The sequence below is a fragment of the Schistocerca cancellata genome, chromosome 2 (assembly GCF_023864275.1).
Source record: "Schistocerca cancellata isolate TAMUIC-IGC-003103 chromosome 2, iqSchCanc2.1, whole genome shotgun sequence".
Taxonomy (NCBI): Eukaryota; Metazoa; Arthropoda; class Insecta; order Orthoptera; family Acrididae; genus Schistocerca; species Schistocerca cancellata.
This window is the reverse complement of record NC_064627.1, coordinates 42,714,908-42,739,238: the sequence shown is the minus strand read 5'-3', so window position 1 is coordinate 42,739,238 and position 24,331 is coordinate 42,714,908. Positions and strand designations below refer to the sequence as shown.

Below are 24,331 nucleotides of genomic sequence, written 5' to 3'. Positions count from 1 at the left end.
GAATCAATAAATTTTCTCAAATATTTCTCCTGCATATAATAACTGTAGTATATTCCATAAATGTGTTCAGTTCTTCTTACACTCTACTCAGTATCTTCACAAAAAAGTATAAAATAGAATACAAAGCATAACTGATAATTTAAAAGTCAGTAATTGCCAATAATGGTAATATAAAAGTTGTAAGTGACAACTTTACGTAAATAATGTAATCCAGAGATAATGTCTGACTGTATCCAAACCCTTCGTGAAGCTGTACTAGCATGATATCCTTGTAGCTTATTTTGATTTCACAAGCGAACAGTCCGAGTGATAGTTTGCATGTGTGTGGGATTCTGAGTAATGGAGGCAGTACAGTACCTGCAAGTAGGCAGACAAAAATACAATTTCTTACATAACATGTAAAAAGTCGCAAGATTTATTGTTGTGGGTTGGCAGGAGAGCCAACACCGTTTTATTAGAGGAAGCCGAAAGGCACGCGTTTTAGCTCACGCAGGCTGGCGTGAGGTCTGGAACAGGTCAAGGAAATTAGAATTTAGAAAAACGGACGTAGCTGGTGGAATACTTAACTTTAATCCATTAATGATAAGCGTCGCTCCTGACTGTACATGATTCATAATATCAATAGTAACTGAACATGGCGCCTTGCTAGGTCGTAGCAAATGACGTAGCTGAAGGCTATGCTAACTATCATCTCGGCAAATGAGAGCGTATTTTGTCAGTGAACCATCGCTAGCAAAGTCAGTTGTACAACTGGGGCGAGTGCTAGGAAGTCTCTCTACATCTGCCGTGTGGCGGCGCTCGGTCTACAATCACTGATAGTGGCGACACGCGGGTGCGACGTATACTAACGGACCGCGGCCGATTTAAAGGTTACCACATAGCAAGTGTGGTGTCTGGCGGTGACACCACATTTATCTTATCGAATTTTCCGATTTCAGTATCATAATCTCGGAAAGACAACCACAGTTCAAGAGAGGCAGAGCAACACACATGCAAACTTGAGTCAAAATACTTACGTGTTAATATTTGCACTTGATAACGAGAAGAAATTCTTCACGAGTATCGTCGTAAGCATGGAAAACCCGTGCACTGTTTCATTATTTGAATTATATGTGAAAAAGAGTGCACAAATACTAAAATTATCAAAGAAGATTTTAACGATCCATCTGGCAAATACTGCTCTTATAATGGGATAAGGTATGTCACAGATAATAATATGTATCAGATAATGAGACGAAAGAGAGAGATGCAGAAGAGTAATGACAGAACTGCATTTAGAGCGGTCTGACATTGTTTGATTGGCAGCATGGATCATCTGGAGTCTCGATTAGCATCACAAGTAGCGGCTACCATCGATAAAGTAGCAGAAGAATTAACGCGGCTGCCGAGGAACAGAACGATCGAAATACTTACCCGACGTAGCAGCTGCTTTCTTTATACTTTTAACGCTTCGCCACAGAGTAACAGCTTTTACCAGCATGGCGCCTTAATTGTAGGTCAATACGGCAGTGCGACAGACAACACCGAGCGCGGAAGGACGTTTTGGCTCCTCACAGTGCAGCTGAAGCGTTCGGGTGGCTGGGCAACCAGAGGACCAGAGTACTCGTATCTAGTAAAACACAGTCGACTTAGAAGAGTTGAACTTATTTTTATGACCTATGTAATTTTTGCAGCAGGTTCTGAAGGAGCCACGATGTGTTTTTATCGTCAGTTTTATTCACAGGAATATCTCTATGCGTGCAGATGGGCCCTTGCTAACGGAATTGGCTCCGTTTCAGTTAAAGCGCCATGTGGACGATTACTTGTAGCTTGATAATACCTATTGTGCCACAAAAATCATTGCACCATCGTCATGTCAAGGCCACGTAGCGAACATTAATTTTAATTAATGTTCCAATTTCCGCACTTAATAACTCATAAAGCTTTTCAATTAATTTTTATCTTTGATGACGCCTATATTTTACGTGTTTTTTTTTTATCTTTGTTGCGAGTACGGCTCCACAAGGAGATGTCAATTACTTAAAAGTTGGCCAAAAATTAAAAAAAAATAAACGTCGCTATCATATTGCATAAACTTTAGTTTCTTATTTAACTGCTATAACATTTTACTTTGTACATAGAATAGGAGCAGAGAACCATATTTGGGATTGTACTGCTGTCTCCCGGGTTCGATTCCCGGTGGGGTCAGGGATTTTCGCCGGCCGCGGTGGTCTAGCGGTTCTAGGCGCTCAGTCCGGAACCGCTCGACTGCTACGGTCGCAGGTTCGAATCCTGCCTCGGGCATGGTTGTGTGTGATGTCCTCAGGTTAGTTAGGTTTAAGTAGTTCTAAGTTCTAGGGGACTGATGACCACAGATGTTAAGTCCCATAGTCCTCAGAGCCATTTTTTCAGGGATTTTCTCTGCCTCGTGATGGCTGGGTGTTGTGTGCTGTCCTTAGGTTAGTTAGGTTTAAGTAGTTCTAAGTTATAGGGGACTGATGACCATAGATGTTAAGTCCCATAGTGCTCAGAGCCATTTGAACCATTTTTTGTACTTCTGTCTAAAATAACAGAGGAAATGAAATACACCGCCTGACAAAAAATCCGAAGCCCACGGAAGGGAAGAAGAAACGGAATGACCTTCACGGCTTGAGATGGAATGTAATGTTATTTCAGTGATTACAATATCGAGTCAAATTTACAAAGAACTTGGCAGCATGAGCCCTCTTATCAATATGACGTCGCGCCCCGTCGGGCGTGGATGCATCCACTGGTTCGGACGGGGAGACTGTCATAAAGCCGTTGTGTACTGTAGTGAGGCAAGCCGAACTCACGACTGCTGTAACTGGTGCTGGGAGTTTGCACCGGGATGGTGCTGACGTCCGAGCTGGTCCTACACTTGTTGTATTGGGGACAGATCTGGCGATCTTGCTGGTCACGACAGTAATACAACACTGTCGCACGAGAGGTAATACACGAGGACGCAGGATGTCCGTAAAGTACAGTTGTGTCCTCAGAGTTCCCTCAGTCAGCACCAGCAGTCACCTGAAGTCACGACCGATGGCTTCCTGCACCAGGAGCGGCACGGCTGCACCTCTCCAAAGCATTGGACGAATGGGACCGCTGCCAAGTCGCCGTCACACTCGCCGACGATGGTCATCTGGGATAGTGCATTCGTCGCTGAACACATTGCGAACCCATTCATCAGCAGTCCTCGCTTATTGGTCACAGCACCACTTCACATACATCCGTTTGTGTTGTGGTGTTCATGGCGCAATATATGCACGGGTTGGTAACTGCTGCTGTTTTCCGATATGGGCGTCCACAGAGGATCCAGGAGGGCCAGGGTATGGGGGATTACCATTGCCTCTCTTTCGCACTTCTACATCTACATCTACATCCATACTCCGCAAGCCACCTGGCGGTGTGTGGCGGAGGGTACCTTCAGTACCTCTATCGGTTCTCTCTTCTATTCCAGTCTCGTATTGTTCTTGGAAAGAAGGATTGTCGGTATGCCTCTGTGTGGGCTCTAATCTCTCTGATTTTATACTCATGGTCTCTTCGCGAGATATACGTAGGAGAGAGCAATATACTGCTTGACTCTTCGGTGAAGGTATGTTCTCGAAACTTTGACAAAAGCCCGTACCGAGCTACTGAGCGTCTCTCCTGCATAGTCTTCCACTGGAGTTTATCTATCATCTCCGTAACGCTTTCGCGATTACTAAATGATCCTGTAACGAAGCGCGCTGCTCTCCGTTGGATCTTCTCTATATCTTCTATCAACCCTATCTGGTACGGATCCCACACTGCTGAGCAGTATTCAAGCAGTGGGCGAACAAGCGTACTGTAACCTACTTCCTTTGTTTTCGGATTGCATTTCCTTAGGATTCTTCCAATGAATCTCAGTCTGGCATCTGCTTTACCGACGATCAACATTATATGCTCGTTCCATTTTAAATCACTCCTAATGCGTACTCCCAGATAATTTATGGTATTAACTGCTTCCAGTTGCTGACCTGCTATTTTGTAGCTAAATGATAAAGGATCTATCTTTCTGTGTATTCGCAGCACATTACACTTGTCTACATTGAGATTCAATTGCCATTCCCTGCACCATGCGTCAATTCGCTGCAGATCCTCCTGCATTTCAGTACAATTTTCCATTGTTACAACCTCTCGATACACCACAGCATCATCTGCTAAAAGCCTCAGTGAAGTTCCGATGTCATTCACCAGGTCATTTATGTATATTGTGAATAGCAACGGTCCTACGACACTCCCCTGCGGCACACCTGAAATCACTCTTACTTCGGAAGACTTCTCTCCATTGAGAATGACATGCTGTGTCCTGTTATCTAGGAACTCCTCAATCCAATCACACAATTGGTCTGATAGTCCATATGCTCTTACTTTGTTCATTACACGACTGTGGGGAACTGTATCGAACGCCTTGCGGAAGTCAAGAAACACGGCATCTACCTGTGAACCCGTGTCTATGGCCCTCTGAGTCTCGTGGACGACTAGCGCGAGCTGGGTTTCACATGACCGTCTTTTTCGAAACCCATGCTGATTCCTACAGAGTAGATTTCTAGTCTCCAAAAAAGTTATTATACTCGAACACAATATGTGTTCCAAAATTCTACAACTGATCGCCGTTAGAGGTATAGGTCTATAGTTCTGCACATCTGTTCGACGTCCCTTCTTGAAAACGGGGATGAACTGTGCCCTTTCCCAATCCTTTGGAACGCTACGCTCTTCTAGAGACCTACGGTACACCGCTGCAAGAAGGGGGGCAAGTTCCTTCCCGTACTCTGTGTAAAATCGAACTGGTATCCCATCAGGTCCAGCGGCCTTTCCTCTTTTGAGCGTTTTTAATTGTTTCTCTATCCCTCTGTCGTCTATTTCGATATCTACCATTTTTTCATCTGTGCGATAATCTAGAGAAGGAACTACAGTGCAGTCTTCCTCTGTGAAACAGCTTTGGAAAAAGACATTTAGTATTTCGGCCTTTAGTCTGTCATCCTCTGTTTCAGTACGCTTTGGTCACAGAGTGTCTGGACATTTTGTTTTGCTCCACCTACCGCTTTGACATAAGACCAAAATTTCTTAGGATTTTCTGCCAAGTCAGTACATAGAACTTTACTTTCGAATTCATTGAACGCCTCCCGCATAGCCCTCCTCACACTACATTTCGCTTCGCTTCGCTTGACGAGTATGGCGGACGTCACGTTCCCACTTAGCCCAATACTGGACCACTCTCACATCCGAATGCCCCACAAATCTGAATATTGCACGATTTGACCAGCCGACCAAATAGAGACTACATTGAGGGCCCTTTCAAACACTGTCATGTTCTGATAACGCTGTCTAACTAAAGTATGCGGCAGCTGCGTGTTCTCCACAGTGATCACGCAACATCGCCCACTGTTTAGGCCCTTCTGTGCCTTACCAGTTCTGGTAACACCACTAAACACGAACAACAGTAACGCACTTTGGTTGCTATTCTAGCTGTGACAGAGAATTGCCACTCTAATCAATTACTCACCGATGGTGAGTAGCTATACGAAGCTGACATTGACATCCGACCATCTGGATGCTTCACTTTTCTGTCAGGCAGTGTATCTATCACGTATTTTCCGTTTTTTTTTTTTTTTGCGAACTGAAAAATTTCTTTTTCAGAACGATGGCAGCTATTGTGTATCAAACAGACGAACGTTATATTTCGGTGTATGATTTGACAACATTGAAGCAAAAAAAAGTAATCTGTGTTTCTCCTGACATTCCTGGCAAGGAAATTGTTGTTGCCTGTTTCACATTTGATTTAAAGTTCTTAATGGTAATTCTTGGCAAGCCTCAGTGGATGCTACTGTGTTATGAGTTACAAACGGGAGATCTAAAGTCCTCAACACAAGCAATTAATGAAGATGGAACAGGAGAAGTCTATCAGGTCAGTGATTTCATCTTGCATAAAACTGTAATCTAAAAACTGTGTTGATGAATAACGGTATTTACAAGTCCAGAAATTTGTGCTGACAGGGTTCGTTCTGTCACCGTCACTACTCCTTCTTGACTCTCTGACAGCAATGCTCCCATAAATATGTGGTACTGTGTGCAGTGAAAAACCATATTTAATTTTAGACGTCGGTTCCAATGGGCATTTAGGACCGATGATTGCAAAAATAATTAATTTTTCCCTTTTTATATTTGCTCTTTATGTTTCAAAAGTCACTTTACGATAAAACTAAAAATAGCAACGTTGTCCCTCGACTAGAGAAATGAATATTTGGCTTTTGTTCCACCGGTGCCTCCCGTAGTGAGAAAAATTAATGTTACAAAGAGTACAAAATGATATGTGAAGTGGAATTCTGGTCACAAAAATTGAAAATTCAACTGGATATGGCGAATTGTGAACATATTCGCACTTATAACTTTTCAGTAACACAAATATGTTCTGAACGTTCCACAAAAATATTGATTACAAAAGGCTTTATACATATTCTCCCATAAGAGTTACTACACTACTACATATTTATGGAGCATAAACACACACAAAAAATTTACTTAAAATTCCGATGTATTTTGCTAGTCTGAAGTATTAATCCTGTAAAAATTATACTTAAGGTGAGAGAAAGAAAAATGAAATGATCTTACGGCATTGTTGGCCGGGAGACCCCATGCGGGGTGTTCGGCCACCAAGGGTGCAATTAACAGTGAAGATAGCAAATCATTTTCTGTAATCTTAATATTTTTGATACAGCATCAATAAGAACACAGAAATGCGGTGTTATCATGTTGGCCAATTTGGGTCCTTAACGTTTGTCCTGTTACTTATCTTACCCTGCATATGAGAAGGATTACCTGTAAATTTCTTACACTAGTTCCCTTCGAAATTTGACATTCAGTAAATCTGTAATTACAGTAAAGGGAATTATTAATGTATTTTTGCTATGTTTATAAGCGTTTAATTATTCATTTGCTAAGCGCGCTCTCCAAGAAGACACTCGGTACGGTGAGTGATGGAAGTAACAGATTCGACAAAAGTCACATGACGATGCTCAACTTTGGACCGATATTCACTTGTTTCAGGTGACTACGAACCTCAGCCTGGCGCACACTGGCACTGGAGGCACCTTTCTCTGTTATCTTTGGTGAACTGAGAGCTAGACGTGTCCACGGCCAGTTTAAGGACCGAGCCACAAGAGAGGCCGGTTAGGACGCCAAGCGGAGGAGGCGCCTAGTATAAAATTAGTATACAGAATGTGTCGTAATTAATAGTAAAAACTTACGCGGGTCAAAGTATTAGATAAAAGATGCAAAGAGATAAGTGTGAATTTGTTGTTAAAAGTCACCACTGACTTCAGTATCAGTTCTCCTCAGTGGAGATATATTTGAAACGTAAACTTTTAGACTCAGTCCCCATCCAGTTGGGCTACCTCAATAAGAAATGTAATACTCCTTCAGCACGCCACATGTACTGCACACTGGTATCTGCTAAAGGAGATTCTCCACGTGACGTCTCTGCAGTAGATAACGAATTTTTTCTGCATTTACCTATCGATGGTGTATTTTGAAGAAGCACATATTTTATCTGAGTGTAACACTTGTCAGCGGTACCCTTTGGGAGAGCCGAATAGATGCCTTTGAGCCTCTTAAATAAAACGATGAACTAATGCAAAATTCTGTTTATAAAGGTAGCGAAGATTACAAAACAGGTGCTTTTGAAAGACAAAGTGCCACTGGTATTCTTGTACAGTTCTGACAAGGCTGAAAGTATATGGTTAACAAGAGTCCGCAAACGAGTGTTGAGTGTATGGGCAGCAGCCACCACTGACTTCAAAATAAAATGTTGTCCTGGTTAGTATTTTTGACAAGTGAAACGGTCTATTAATGTAGACATCATATTTCTTGCACTGACTCTGCCGTTGTGTAGTAAGGGCAAGATAACAATACGTTAATGGAGTCCCAAGGACAGTTTAACTGTGAAAAACTGCTGAAGGAATCGCTACACACGGTGTCTTACGATTACCGGTATATTAAAATTCCGTGAACGAGCAACCTTAATTTTCTTGTTATCGGACCTTTACTTTGTGCGTAAAATTAATTTTTCACCTGCTCCATAGGAGTATGACCTTATAAATTTTTTAACATTTTAAAAATTATACTTACTTCTGAAAACTGATGAGTGATAACATACGACGAACTCTTGTAGAAAGAGGTCCTTCTGAAGTACCTCATAACGGTCATACCACGCTTTCTTGGAGTACTCCGGAAATTACCTTTACATCTGTCGATTTTGTTTCGTCAAGAGCGACGTGTTGAGTTCTGTATGCAAAGAAGTCGTGAATCCAGTCGCAAATCTGCTCTGATACCTGATAAGCTCATATTTTTTTCATTAAACAGTAGTAGGAGACGGTGTCAAATGTCTTTCTGAAGTCAAGGAACAGGGCATCAACCTGAGCGCAATTGCCTACGGCGCTGTGGATATCATGGAGGAAGAGAGCGAGCTCAGTTTCACAGGACCTTTGTTTGCGGAATCCATGTTGATTTTTATAGAGGAGATTTTCCTTGTCCAAGAAGCTCATAATTCTTGAGTATAAAACATGTTCCATAATTCTACAACAGATTAAGGTCATAATTCTTGAGCATAAAACATGTTTCATAATTCTACAACAGATTGACGTCAACGATGTAGGTCTGTAATTGTGTGCATCTGTCCTACGGTATTTCTTAAAAACGGGAACTACCTGCGGTTGCTTCCAGTCGCTAGGTACCCTCGTTGCTCAAACGATATACGATAAATTACTGCTAGAGGGGGAGCAAGTTCTTTCGCATAATATTTGCAGAATCTTATAGGTATCTTATCTGGTGCTGACGCCTTTCCACTACTGAATGACTGTAGTTGTTTTTTTATTCCGGGATCTATTACCTCAATATCTGCCATTTCGATGTTCGTACGACGTTTGAAAGGAGGGACAGTGCTACGATCTTCCGCGGTGAAGCAACTTCGGATGACGGAATTCAGTATTTGGGCCTTCTCTCTATTATTTACTATTTCGGTGTCGGTATGGTTCATATGTTCAAATGTATGTGAATTTCTAAGGAACCAAACTGCTGAGGTCATTGGTCCCTAAAATTACACACTGCTTAAAGTAACCTAAACTAGCGTATGCTAAGAACAACACACACACATCCATGCCCGAGGGAGGGCTCGAATCTTCGGTGGGAGGGGCTGCGCAATCCGTGACATGGCGCCTCAAACCACGTGGACACACCGCGCGTCGCCAGTATGGTCACTGAGTGAGTAAATAGATGCCTTTGAACACTTAATGGTTTTACATGCGACCAAAACCTCTTAGGGTTTTTACTCAGATCGGTTGACAAAGTTTTACTTTCAAAGTCATTGCTCTCCTTACGCGCGTTTCCGTTTCGTTCAGCCATGTTTTTACTTCTCTTGAATCTGAGACGAAGTTCTCTTTGTTTATGTAGCAGTTTTCCTTAAGAAGTTACTCGGTACAAATTTGTCTTGGGCATTTTGCACGATGCCTTTGAATTTTTTCCATTTTTACTAAACATCTTCGTCGTCATGCTGACTGCTCAGATACTTTGAAATTTAGTAAAAATATCTTCCTACTTTTCTTAACATTCCTTGTAAGACCCGTTGTAATAGATGCCTTGTGATCACTGACACCTTTCTCTACATTAACTGACTCGATAACTTCAGGTCTGTTTGTTTCCATGAGATCTAAGATGTTACCCTCACTAGTTAGTTCTCGATCTGCTCAAAGTAATTTTCGTACAAGACATCCAGAACAATGTCACACGAATCCCTGATAGAATGACACTCCCAGTCTATACCTGGCAAGTTGATGTCACCTCCTATTACAAAGGAAGAATCAGGAAAGTTACTAACGATATTCTGCAAGTTCTGTCTGAAGAGCTCTACCACTGGAGGTCCTGACCCAGACGGTCTAGAAAAGCATCCGATTACCATTTTGACCGATCTTTGGTACTTAACTTCACCCAGATTAATTCACAATCAAAATCCGTGATAACCTCGCTAGATTTTATCGAAATCTTTGCTGCAGTAAACACTCTGTCGTCATTGGCGACTAACCTATTCCTACGATAAATACAGCAATCTGAACTTAGGATTTCGTTGTCATTAACGTCCAAGTTCAACCAACTTTCTGTCCTTAATACTGATAACCTTCAGTAAGCCATACTAATTCTTGAACCTTTCCTTGGATGCTCCTGCAGTTTTCTAAAATCATATTAACCTTTTCTATCTTCGATCTGCGGTATTGCGGCTAATTTATCAGGCAAATAGTCTTTGCTCACAAGGGAGGGTTGCACGCCGCGTGTACTCCGCTACCCTAGTAGCAGCTTCCTGTCGTATAGTGCACACCAGACCTATTAAATGAAACCATACAGATCTGCAACCGATAGCGGACGTTGAGAAATTCGCATCCGATACCGTCGCAGAGTCGTCTCAGTCTCTGATTCAGACGCTCTACTCTGCTTCAAACCAGAGGACCGCGATCAACCATGGGTACGATGTTACAAATAGGCAGCTTAACCTGCGCCCCGCGTGCGATACTAGTTGACTTCACCAAATCAGTGATCCGCCGAAAGGAGCCGAGGATGCCCTCAGAGCCGGCCGCGGTGGCCGTGCGGTTCTGGCGCTGCAGTCCGGAACCGCGGGACTGCTACGATCGCAGGTTCGAATCCTGCCTCGGGCATGGGTGTGTGTGATGTCCTTAGGTTAGTTAGGTATAAGTAGTTCTAAGTTCTAGGGGACTTACGACCTAAGATGTTGAGCCCATAGTGCTCAGAGCCATCTGAACCATTTTTTGATGCCCTCAAAACCCAAGCACCAGGCGTCATTCGTGCCGACATGTGCCACTACATGCAGCCGGTTACAACCAGTGCGCTCGGTAGCAGCTGGCAGCAAACATACCGAGTGCACACTGCCATTTCCCGCCGTGCTTGTTACACTCCTGGAAATGGAAAAAAGAACACATTGACACCGGTGTGTCAGACCCACCATACTTGCTCCGGACACTGCGAGAGGGCTGTACAAGCAATGATCCTACGCACGGCACAGCGGACACACCAGGAACCGCGGTGTTGGCCGTCGAATGGCGCTAGCTGCGCAGCATTTGTGCACCGCCGCCGTCAGTGTCAGCCAGTTTGCCGTGGCATACGGAGCTCCATCGCAGTCTTTAACACTGGTAGCATGCCGCGACAGCGTGGACGTGAACCGTATGTGCAGTTGACGGACTTTGAGCGAGGGCGTATAGTGGGCATGCGGGAGGCCGGGTGGACGTACCGCCGAATTGCTCAACACGTGGGGCGTGAGGTCTCCACAGTACATCGATGTTGTCGCCAGTGGTCGGCGGAAGGTGCACGTGCCCGTCGACCTGGGACCGGACCGCAGCGACGCACGGATGCACGCCAAGACCGTAGGATCCTACGCAGTGCCGTAGGGGACCGCACCGCCACTTCCCAGCAAATTAGGGACACTGTTGCTCCTGGGGTATCGGCGAGGACCATTCGCAACCGTCTCCATGAAGCTGGGCTACGGTCCCGCACACCGTTAGGCCGTCTTCCGCTCACGCCCCAACATCGTGCAGCCCGCCTCCAGTGGTGTCGCGACAGGCGTGAATGGAGGGACGAATGGAGACGTGTCGTCTTGAGCGATGAGAGTCGCTTCTGCCTTGGTGCCAATGATGGTCGTATGCGTGTTTGGCGCCGTGCAGGTGAGCGCCACAATCAGGACTGCATACGACCGAGGCACACAGGGCCAATACCCGGCATCATGGTGTGGGGAGCGATCTCCTACACTGGCCGTACACCACTGGTGATCGTCGAGGGGACACTGAATAGTGCACGGTACATCCAAACCGTCATCGAACCCATCGTTCTACCATTCCTAGACCGGCAAGGGAACTTGCTGTTCCAAAAGGACAGTGCACGTCCGCATGTATCCCGTGCCACCCAACGTGCTCTAGAAGGTGTAAGTCAACTACCCTGGCCAGCAAGATCTCCGGATCTGTCCCCCATTGAGCATGTTTGGGACTGGATGAAGCGTCGTCTCACGCGGTCTGCACGTCCAGCACGAACGCTGGTCCAACTTAGGCGCCAGGTGGAAATGGCATGGCAAGCCGTTCCACAGGACTACATCCAGCATCTCTACGATCGTCTCCATGGGAGAATAGCAGCCTGCATTGCTGCGAAAGGTGTATATACACTGTACTAGTGCCGACATTGTGCATGATCTGTTGCCTGGGTCTATGTGCCTGTGGTTCTGTCAGTGTGATCATGTGATGTATCTGACCCCAGGAATGTGTCAATAAAGTTTCCCCTTCCTGGGACAATGAATTCACGGTGTTCTTATTTCAATTTCCAGGAGTGTATTTCCCTGAGGGGCTCTATCACCCGTCTAACATTGGAGCTCCCGGTGATAAGCATACCCATTCTCTGCTCTTGTCCGGTCTGGACAGGAAATCGGTGGCTGGGCCAAGAGGAGAAGCATCTCATGCTGGCTGAGAATTTTCAACACTCGTTAAGACGTAGGGAGCCTGCTCCCTCTTTCGCCTTCCGCCCACTGACACGTGACCCACCACTGTCTGCCACCCACTGTGGATTGAGGACGGGCTGGTCAGATGTTGCGTATCAGAAGCTGCAGTGACATACAGGTCACCAGGGGATTCCAGTGGCACCAGACGTGTTGCAGGTCTCGTCTCCAGCGCTCATAAGTCACCAAAACTTTGAGCACTAGCTAGAAGCCTGTCGACGGTAGCCAACGCTGCTTCCAGCTGTTTACGGACAGCAGCCAATTCTCCTTGTGTCCGCTAACAATACTTGTGCAGAGCGTATATGCACTAGTAAGAGATCTAGTATACCGACAAATGTGGTCAAATGGATCGCATTTGATGTCAGTAGTTGTAACCTCCCCCTCACTTATCGACCTTAATGACAGTGAAAAATTAAACCGACTGTACCTAATGGAAATTTGGGAAAAGCAATCGTCGCCGAAGTTAATCTGTCAGTAAAGAGGGAGGAAAGGGTTACATCTAAATGAAAGGAAAAATGCAAATGAAACTGGTAGAAATTAATTTTAAAAAGGGGTAAAGTTAATAAAGGAAGTAAATGTGCGGCCGTTACGTTAACAATTAACTAGCGGTAATTAGATATTTGAGATTTGGGGGAAATTACGGTCGCCAGTCCTAAGGACAATTACTATGGTAACTGAAAAAGAAAGGTTATTACACATATAATTAGCACAAGAAGCGTGGCAACTGAAGGTTGACACGTGTACTGTGATGACTGATAGTTTGTCAGAAGTAATAAATTTCGCTACACTCTGACTTAATTTAGCAAAAGAATTAATAAAACCGGAAAATCGAAAGTTAATTTAGTGACTAAAGTTAATAGTGAGCTTTCTTTCTGAAGCACATCGAAATTCAGTAAAATACGGTTACTCTTGGACTACCTCAACAATCATTTCAAAAGCTACTTGAATCTACGCAATTTAGAAATAAGAGATTTAACTTTGAACTTGAATTAAATGATTCTGAACAATTAACAACAGTAAAATTTAGTACGTACCAAGCTGAGCTGCAGTCACAGGTAAGCTAAAATATGGTAACAAAACTCGCACTCTTAATTCGTGCTTGTGTAATCTGAATATTGTAGCCAGCTACGAATACTTTAACTGAACTTTGAAATTAAAGCAGTGAAATAGAATGATGCTGGCGTTTGAATTTCAACGACACTCGGGTTCATTCCGGAAAAGGAAGGGACCCTGCTTGGTAATGCGATTGGGACAATGAGCAACAAAGGTTCATGCTAAGTTGCTGTAATTTTGATGCAAAAATTTTAAAAGTTTGAAAAGCTGAGGTCTGCCATACAGTTCTAAAACTTTACGTGCTTCCAGTCTTCCTTGTTGGTTGATTGAAGGTTTGAAGCCGTCGATCGAGGATGTGGCGACAGTCACTCATTGTGGGCCGTCGCTGTTGCAGAAGCTGGATGCTGGCGCGCCTTCTTCTCGACACGGTCACCAGGCGAAACGGGCTCTTGATGTGCGCCAGCTAATGCTTCCCGTCCGTGACACCGTGTCAGAAACTATCAGAGCAAGTCGAGCGCAATTACATGCTGCCAAACCCCGAAAGCGCGGCAACTCGCGGGAGCTTCACACATCACACCTGCTCCACTCGCTACTCCAGCCAGACTCTCCCTGCTCTGCCCACGCGGCAGAGTTAACACTACCAAAGATCCTACACACTTTGATTCTTCACACGACCTATTGATGTAATCGTTCGATAGCAGTTTTCCCTAGGCAAGACCCAGCGTAAAAATACAAATAATATTTACGAGACAAACCAATTATACATCGACATAAATGCATAAATATATATATATATATACAAATAGTAAAACAATTACAATATATAAAGACACAGAAATGTCATATATGCAGGTAACAAAAATAAGGAAAACAAATTTATAGTACAATAGACGGAAATAGGAGGATATGCATTTCCGGCGTTACATAGTACATATCACCGACTCAGGTGACAGAGGATGGAACTCCGTATAATGCCAGTCGGCTGTGTGCAGTGTTAGCGAGTGCGTACGTGCCGTTACTGCAGATAGGAAACAGACGCCATGAGTGACAGCGAGCGTTGTATTCATAAACCACGGCTGTGACAACGCCATGCGGAAAACAGTTATCATATGATGAAAAAGCAATCTCGGTGTATACAGGAAATGAGGCTCTCTGATCGTCAAATAGCCAAGAAGTTGAACCAATGAAGTACAGAGATTGATAATTTCGTGAGATGGGGCGTATGATATGGACAGAAAAGAAAATATGGGGAAAATAGAAAATTATCTGAAGCGTAGAAACGGTTACTGTCAGCCACAGGAAGGGCCACAAACCGTTATTCTTCTCAATTTGATGCCGATTTACAGTTGCCAGTGACTGCCAGACATGTACGGTAAATATTGTCACAACATTTTGCACTCAAGAAGTGGCTGTAGAAACCTGTTCTAACATTCAGACATAAAGAGGCTACTCTGAAAAGCATATGTCATGGACTTTAGAATGGGAAAAATTAATCTTCAGTGATGAGAAAAAATTTAATATAGATTATCCAGATGGATTTCAATATTACTGGCATTACTTGAGAAAAGAACAGCTGGTAAGAATGAGCAGAAATTTTGGTGATAAAAGTGTTAAGATTTGGACAACCGTCTGCGTTGAAGGCAAATCACGCATTCCTTGACTGAACACTAGAATGAACTCTTACATGTAAGCTGACATGCTAGAGAGAGAAGTGATTAGAATGTATGAGAACGTAGGGGACGAATGTCTAATGTTTCAACAAAACAATACATCTGTGCATGTCTCTGCTACAACCAAAAACTGGTTTGAAGATAAAGGTGTTGATGTTTGCCTGGCCGGCACATACCCGGATTTGAAACTAAATCCTAGGTGAATATTTGGAAGGCGTGTTTATCGCAATGGAAGGCATTTTGAGGCCGTATGAGAGCTGAAAAGAGCGATACGAGGATAGTTGGCGATAATTTCACTGCAAGAACCGCAAAACCTAACAAAATGAATGTCAAAGAGAATTTTTGAGGTAATAAGGCGAAACAGAGGTTGGACAAAGTACTGATAGTGCAATAACGCAACAGGCCAATGAGTATCTTTATACCAATTTTGATTTAGGAAATGCGAACAGCTTACTTTGTTACTCTGTGTTCTGAAAGAGACGATGGAATTCCGTAATGATACACTCCTGGAAATGGAAAAAAGAACACATTGACACCGGTGTGTCAGACCCACCATACTTGCTCCGGACACTGCGAGAGGGCTGTACAAGCAATGATCCTACGCACGGCACAGCGGACACACCAGGAACCGCGGTGTTGGCCGTCGAATGGCGCTAGCTGCGCAGCATTTGTGCACCGCCGCCGTCAGTGTCAGCCAGTTTGCCGTGGCATACGGAGCTCCATCGCAGTCTTTAACACTAGTAGCATGCCGCGACAGCGTGGACGTGAACCGTATGTGCAGTTGACGGACTTTGAGCGAGGGCGTATAGTGGGCATGCGGGAGGCCGGGTGGACGTACCGCCGAATTGCTCAATACGTGGGGCGTGAGGTCTCCACAGTACATCGATGTTGTCGCCAGTGGTCGGCGGAAGGTGCACGTGCCCGTCGACCTGGGACCGGACCGCAGCGACGCACGGATGCACGTCAATACCGTAGGATCCTACGCAGTGCCGTAGGGGACCGCACCGCCACTTCCCAGCAAATTAGGGACACTGTTGCTCCTGGGGTATCGGCGAGGACCATTCGCAACCGTCTCCATGAAGCTGGGCTACGGTCCCGCACACCGTTAGGCCGTCTTCCGCTCACGCCCCAACATCGTGCAGCCCGCCTCCAGTGGTGTCGCGACAGGCGTGAATGGAGGGACGAATGGAGACGTGTCGTCTTGAGCGATGAGAGTCGCTTCTGCCTTGGTGCCAATGATGGTCGTATGCGTGTTTGGCGCCGTGCAGGTGAGCGCCACAATCAGGACTGCATACGACCGAGGCACACAGGGCCAATACCCGGCATCATGGTGTGGGGAGCGATCTCCTACACTGGCCGTACACCACTGGTGATCGTCGAGGGGACACTGAATAGTGCACGGTACATCCAAACCGTCATCGAACCCATCGTTCTACCATTCCTAGACCGGCAAGGGAACTTGCTGTTCCAACAGGACAATGCACGTCCGCATGTATTCCGTGCCACCCAACGTGCTCTAGAAGGTCTAAGTCAACTACCCTGGCCAGCAAGATCTCCGGATCTGTCCCCCATTGAGCATGTTTGGGACTGGATGAAGCGTCGTCTCACGCGGTCTGCACGTCCAGCACGAACGCTGGTCCAACTGAGGCGCCAGGTGGAAATGGCATGGCAAGCCGTTCCACAGGACTACATCCAGCATCTCTACGATCGTCTCCATGGGAGAATAGCAGCCTGCATTGCTGCGAAAGTTGGATATACACTGTACTAGTGCCGAAATTGTGCATGCTCTGTTGCCTGTGTCTATGTGCCTGTGGTTCTGTCAGTGTGATCATGTGATGTATCTGACCCCAGGAATGTGTCAATAAAGTTTCCCCTTCCTGGGACAATGAATTCACGGTGTTCTTATTTCAATTTCCAGGAGTGTATTTTATGTTAGTTCGGTTCTGTAATGGAGAGGCCAACAGAGCAGAGCGGAACTGTGTGTAGGGCCGCTGCTCCAGCGCTGCGTCGCGCCAGGGTATAGTCGGGCCGAGGGGCGGCGCGGCAGCGGGCAGGCTCAAAATTAATCAATCTACTGCAAGATTATCGAATAGTTTGCTATGAAAAATAGATGTCTCTATGAATTTGCGTTTGGTGCACGTTAGGTCATATGTACTATCAAATTTAGTTAACATATTGAACCGTTGTTTAAACTTGGACTGGGATCAATCGCTCACTCCATTTTCGAAAAAATGGATGGTATATAGCGCGTCCGTTCCTTTTGTGCGCCCGGACGATAAAGCGAGAATGAAATACTCATAATAGCTTCGTATCTCATAAACAGTTTTAAATATGGAAACAAGATTTTGGCAAACGATAGTACGCAAAGAGGAGAGCAGGTTGCCATATGGTTACCGTGTATAACTTCTTATCCAGTACGATATGCAGGTGACTACAGGTTTTACTCAGAGGATTAATGTACTTTTTAAGGGTTATCAACAGCTAGTGAAACGAGAACGGTTACAGGTTCCTAGAAAACGGAATTAGTTTTTGAGGCATAGCTCTGACTTCCACAACAGGATTCATAATCATTGTAAGGATTATGGAGTCAAAATCCAAGGTGTTGTGGAATTGCCCTCAGTCATGACACATGACTGCCTTCTGAAGATGATTTTCTAAATACTGTAAATGATTTACAATACACAGAACTTTCCAAATCCAATCGGCGATGTTAACAGAAGACATATTCTTCTGAAATGCTCAGAAAATTCTGGTACAATGCTTACAACTATAAAACATTTTCATTTTTCAATCATGCTACAAGCAGTTGCAAATCCTCACAGTAAATTCAATATAATCGGTGTCGGGTCATGTGGAAAGCGAAGGGACGATGGTAGATTTGATTCTTCTAGTGTATTCTTCTAGTGTAAGTCAAGTAGAAGAGCTTAACATACCACCAGAGTTTCCGAAAACAAAGGCGTCCGGTGTGTTGCCTGTTGTGTTCATTGGAGATAACGCATATCCCTCGTTAAGGTACTTTATCAACTCTTACAGCCTATAAGTTTTAGATCCAGGGAAAGAATATTCCGACAAACGCTTTTCCTGACCATGACGATCAACTGAATGTGCTTTAGGAATAATGAGAGCTAAGTGGAGCATATTTCGGAAGCCAATACAAACCCCACGAGAATTTGCTGAAGATACTGAAAATGTACATGTTCTCCACAACACTGTCATTGACCTGTTAGTATCCCTCAGCGTCGATCATCAACACACAGTAGAAATTCAGCGTTCTATACAAGGCACTTACCTGACAGGACGAAAGACACATTAACACAGTTTCAAATGAAGCTGTCAAAACGAGGTGGTTTTGAAAACATTTTTCCACATAGTAAAACACTATTTTCATGTGTTTGTCAGCCATGCTACTTCAACTTTATTATCTCGTATCTTTTCAAGAGAACGAAAGAAATAATACGAGGGTTATTCCAAAAGTAAGGTCCGATCGGTCGCGAAATGGAAACGACTATGAAAATCCGATAAAGCTTTGCACAGATGTGTTGGGTAGTGTCTCTAGTATAACCCCAGTTAGCATCAAGTCGCTCTTCTCATTTCTGAGCTCGCAGTGAGTGCGTAAAGATGTCTAGAAAATAGTGTCTGCCGCCAAGTACGAGGGCCTGGTGAGAAATTTCGCCTGAAGCTATGCAGCCAACATTACATAACTGTCGTGCTGTTTCGTCTTCACGACAATTGTCAGCCGCATTCTGCAGGGGCAATGAAGATGCTCCTGCATCGTTTTCAAATGGAAATGTGAGATTACCCACAATACAGTCCGCAATTGTCTCCCCCTGAGTTTCATCTCTGGTCACATGAACCGCTGTCTTTGAAGACAACATTTGGACACAGACAACGAGGTGTAGGCCAGCGTGGAGAATTGGCGGAAAGCACTGGCGGCTGCCTTCTATGATGAGGCTATTGAAAAGTTGGTACAACGCTATGACAAAAGTCTAAGTCAGAACGGCGACTACGTAGAGAAGTAGCTGAAAGGTGTAGCTAATTGTTACAAGTAAAACATTTCTGATGTTCACTGTGGTTTCAATTTGGCAATCAATCGGACCTTACTTTTGGAATAACCCTCGTACATTAAGGCAATGTATTCTGTACTTGTAGTCTGTAATGCTGCTGCCACCTCTTGTTGTTTTTCTCGTTTCATAACGGATGACGAGTAAACACAGCTGTTGTTAAAGCTCCGGCTGAAGCCACTTTCTCAACACTACACAAGCGCCAGCAACAGTAGTGACTAGAGTTGGACAACACGATTCTTTTTCCCGATTCGATTCCTACGATTCAATCTCACACTGCGAATCGATTCCTACGATTCGTTCGCGATTCTTTCACGATTCATTCTAGTCTGCGATGGCACGATTCTTACGGAATGCAAAAAGTTCTACATCTTACTCACAGATGGCAGGACATGCCTGAAATTGTCAATGGGGTTAGAATCGAACTGTGTCATGTTAAGATATGCCAGAAATAGTTTATTTATGAGTAAACATGCATATGACGTTACAAGTGTGATTCTCGATTTATACGTGTAATGCCTTAATTGATGAAGGTAATGTTTGATTTGATTGCATCTATTGTTTTATTTCAGTATGACAGGAAAGAGGAGTCGATTTGTGCGAAAGGTGGTGCAAAATTACGTGGTATGCCAGTTTGGTTGTGTGGCTTGAACGTATCTGACTACAGTCTTCTGTTTTATAGTAACAAAATCTAGCAGTGAGGCAGACGTGATTTGGCTCATATCATCCTGATTTTCTGTGCTAAGATGTCTTTCCAAGTCCACATCACCCTTGTAATTCATAACACAGCTGACAGCCCTCCCGCACAGCAAATTTAGCTTAACTTTCATTTCTTCTAAATACAAAGCATAGGTATTTTGCTTTTAATTTGTCTGAGAATACGCCGCATTCACTACTATTTACGTGAGAAGACGACATACTTCTAAACAGTAGGATTCAATCGTATACAGCGACATTACTTCACTAAAATTTAATATGAATCTGAACACGATAACATTCGAAAACTCGAACTTGAAATTATTAATTATAAAGCTTTTGTTTAAAGATAAACTTAAAAATCAAAATCGGTATCTAAATATAAAATTTTATCCAAACTGTTAAAGTCGTTCCCAAGAAACACGAAATTCGCGTTTTTATTTAAAAAATTATTTTGTGTAAAATCGCGTGCTGTAAGGAAAGACACCTATATACAGATAAACATAAAAACCAAAACTTTAACAACATTCAATATGTACTAACAAAGTTTTACGAGATGGCGTTATAAAAACATGTGAAGTAGGTTTTTTATAATATAAAATTGCGTTTTTACGAATGGAGCTATGTGGGATATATATATTGCAAAATTGACTTTTTACGAAAAAATAGAACTATGTAGGTGAACTCAAAAAGCAAAATTTCATCCAAATCGTTAGGGCCGTTTTCGAGGTACGCGAAATATAATACATAATCGTGTGTGTGTGTGTGTTTTGCATCGCATCTGCAACAAATAAAGAGGTGCGTATTTATTCATTATACCTGGATTTCTTGATTTTAATCGTCTGTATTGGGAGCTGTGTTCTCGCTGTATATCGTTTCTGTCATCACTAGTTCGTGTATTACTCGCGCAAACTAAGGTGACGTGGGCGCGGTGGTTGATGGTAGCGATAGTAAATGGGAAATGCCTTTACGCTCGTTCCCGTCAGCCACCGCCAAGTGTCAGCTTGGTTTCCACGAGTAATATTACGGCCCACGAACTTCGTTTGTTCGTTCCGAGCTTCCTTTGTTCACACGCATTCTCCACTTGACTGCCATCTTGCGGTCATAATCATTCGGCACGACTCGGCATGATTCGGAACTTGCCTTCGAAGCACAGCGTACTAGGAATCGATAAATCGTTGGAATTTGGAATCGTCACGACTCGGAAACACGCAATCGTTCTTACGATTCTTTTGAACGACGATTCGATTCTTACGATTCTTTATTTAGAGTCGTTCAAATGAACGACTCATTCACGAATCGCCACAACTCTAATAGTGACTCAGTTATGCGCACAAACAGCCAAATGCTGCCGACATTGGCCGAATACAGCCAGACTCACTCAAATACTCTGGTCACCGCACACAGAAACAAACGCCACTTTAATCACACGCCCTGAACAACAATGGTTTGTTTCGCCATTGCTGTTCTTCTCGCCATGCCGCACTGCTCTGATCGTGTCGCAGCAAGCCACCGTAACCGGGGTCTTATATGTAAATACTACTTTCTTAATACACTACATACACCAACGCTTCAGACATTGTACAGGGTTATTACAAATGATTGAAGCGATTTCATAGCTCTACAATAACTTTATTATTTGAGATATTTTCAAAATGCTTTGCACACACATACAAAAACTCATAAAGTTTTTTTAGGCATTCACAAATGTTCGATATGTGCCCCTTTAGTGATTCGGCAGACATCAAGCCGATAATCAAGTTCCTCCCACACTCGGCGCAGCATGTCCCCATCAATGAGTTCGAAAGCATCGTTGATGCCAGCTCGCAGTTCTGGCACGTTTCTTGGTAGAGGAGGTTTAAACACTGAATCTTTCACATAACCCCACAGAAAGAAATCGCATGGTGTTAAGTCGGGAGAGCGTGGAAGCCGTGACATGAATTGCAGATCATGATCTCCACCACGACCGATCCATCGGTTAAGAAATGCCGAACATCATGATGGATGTGCGGTGGAGCACCATCCTGTTGAAAGATGAAGTCGGCGCTGTCGGTCTCCAGTTGTGGCATGGGCCAATTTTCCGCGGGCTACGCGTGAAACTTGCCCGCACGCGTTCAATCGTATCTTCGCTCACTGCAGGCCGACCCGTTGATTTCCCCTTACAGAGGCATCCAGAAGCTTTAAACTGCGCATACCATCGCCGAATGGAATTAGCAGTTGGTGGATCTTTGTTGAACTTCGTCCTGAAGTGTCGTTGCACTGTTATGATTGACTGATGTGAGTGCATTTCAAGCACGACATACGCTTTCTCGGCTCCTGTCGCCATTTTGTGTCACTGTGCTCTCGAGCGCTCTGACGGCAGAAACCTGAAGTGCGGCTTCAGCCGAACAAAACTTTATGAGTTTTTCTACGTATCTGTTGTGTGTCGTGACCATATGTCAATGAATGGAGCTACAGTGAATTTATGAAATCGCTTCAATCATTTGTAATAGCCCTGTACTATTACTTTCGTAGATACCCCACCTTCATACTACATTCCACTACTGTAGATGCCTTGCAACATCTTAAATACTACACTGAATAGATGTACGACGATGTTCATGAAGCGAACGAAAATTCTAAAGTCTGCTATTAGTAAAAACAGTGTAACTGGGTTTGCAACAAAGCTACAAGAATTCACATTTCATTGTTGTGCAGTGGTCTGGTATGGAATTATGTTTTGGATCGACCAGGTCAGCAAAGCTTCCCAAAGAAATACTGCAAACTTACGGAGTGCTATGGATCTAGTTGAAACTGTTAACAGTTTGTTTGGAGATGATATGACCAGCAGAGAGTTTAATCGCATGGTAATTCATGGAAAAGTACTTGCTGACATACTTGGCTGTCATTCAGACTTTGAAGAAGAAAAGGAAATCCATCAAAGGAGAGTGAAGAAGCAGTTTACTTATGAGCCTAACGAGGTACCCATTAATGAATGTGAAGGTTTCCTAAGGTAAATTTTTTCTGCCTTATTGCTGATAGAGCTATCTGCTCACTAAAATATAGATTTGACCTAATGGACAGTGGTAGAAAGGGCTTCAGCTATTTATGCAATATTCATAACCTGCAGACGTGGAGAGGTGAACAATTAAAACCCACATACTTGGCTCTCGATATTGCGTTAAGTGATGTTGACAAATGTGACATCATTGCGAAGCGACTAAACGACGAAATTTTGATCTTAGCACCAATTATTCCTCCAGGAAGTCAGCATAAAGCTCACTATTTTACATTACAAAAGCAAATTTATTCAATTTTTGGCAATATTTTGGGAATCTTATGAATTCTCCTGACGTTACCATTTATCTGTAACTAATGGTCAAAGAAAATTTTCAAAAATCAAGTTGATAAATACCTACCTTGGGTCAACACTTTCTCAGGAATAATTATGTGGTCTGTCAGCTTTTTCCGGTGAAAGCAGTATCATGAAGTCAGATGAAACATTAGCTAGTAACTTAGAGACTAGAATAATTTCAGAGTTGTCACCCAAGAGAAAACTGGCCAGTACATACACTGAAAAATTGTACGAATTATGCATGACTCTATTAATGAAATATTTTTATTTTGTATCACACAGAAATTTGTGTTTTCCTTTTCTCTTGTGTACGTAAGAAATTTGACCATTTCACCGATTAAAACTATTTTCGTGGCAAACTTTCTGGTATTGAGTTTTTTCTCATATAACACTAAACTTATTTAGTTGAAGAGTGTCTTTGCTTGACATGTCAATATAAAATCAGATTTTTTCTTGTATTTTTGTTGCAATATTTTCCAGTGGCAAATGAAATAATTTGTAAATTATAGAATTAATAACGGAAATTTTATATGTTCATCCTTTCCACTCAGTTTAATAGGTTGCATATTCTTATCGTAGCTAGAAAAATACAACTGGTCCAGGTTCTTTCTGCTTTCACTCAAACTGAACCAAGTTGTTTTCTACTGTTATTTAACCCCTGAATAAGATCCAGAAATGTACTTCTATTACGAAGGAATGTTTGTGAAGTACATATTTTAAAAGAAAAAAAAATTCATTTCCAGAATCATTAAATTTAAATTTGTTTTTAAAAGTCTCGCCATGAGCCCAAGGAAAGGCGTCTAGGTCTGAGGAGGGGGGGAGGGCAGAGGGAGAGGAGGGGGGCAAATGACATGTCATTAATGGGGAAAAATGTTTTCAACCCGGTACTGGTGGGCTGCATCCAACTCAGACCAAACGCAGTTCAGATACTTCTGGGCATGATAAGATCCTCGAAATGCTT

At 43.5% G+C, this 24,331-nt stretch overlaps 1 protein-coding gene across 1 annotated transcript in view; it reads left to right on the top strand.

Moving 5' to 3' along the window:
- The window catches only part of LOC126150528 (cilia- and flagella-associated protein 57-like), a 329,352-nt gene that overhangs the window by 22,641 nt on the left and 282,380 nt on the right, over positions 1-24,331 (top strand). Inside the window, exon 2 of the mRNA XM_049915882.1 lies at positions 5,659-5,926. Coding sequence (XP_049771839.1) covers positions 5,659-5,926 — 268 coding nt within the window. The remainder of the gene's footprint in view (positions 1-5,658; positions 5,927-24,331) is intronic.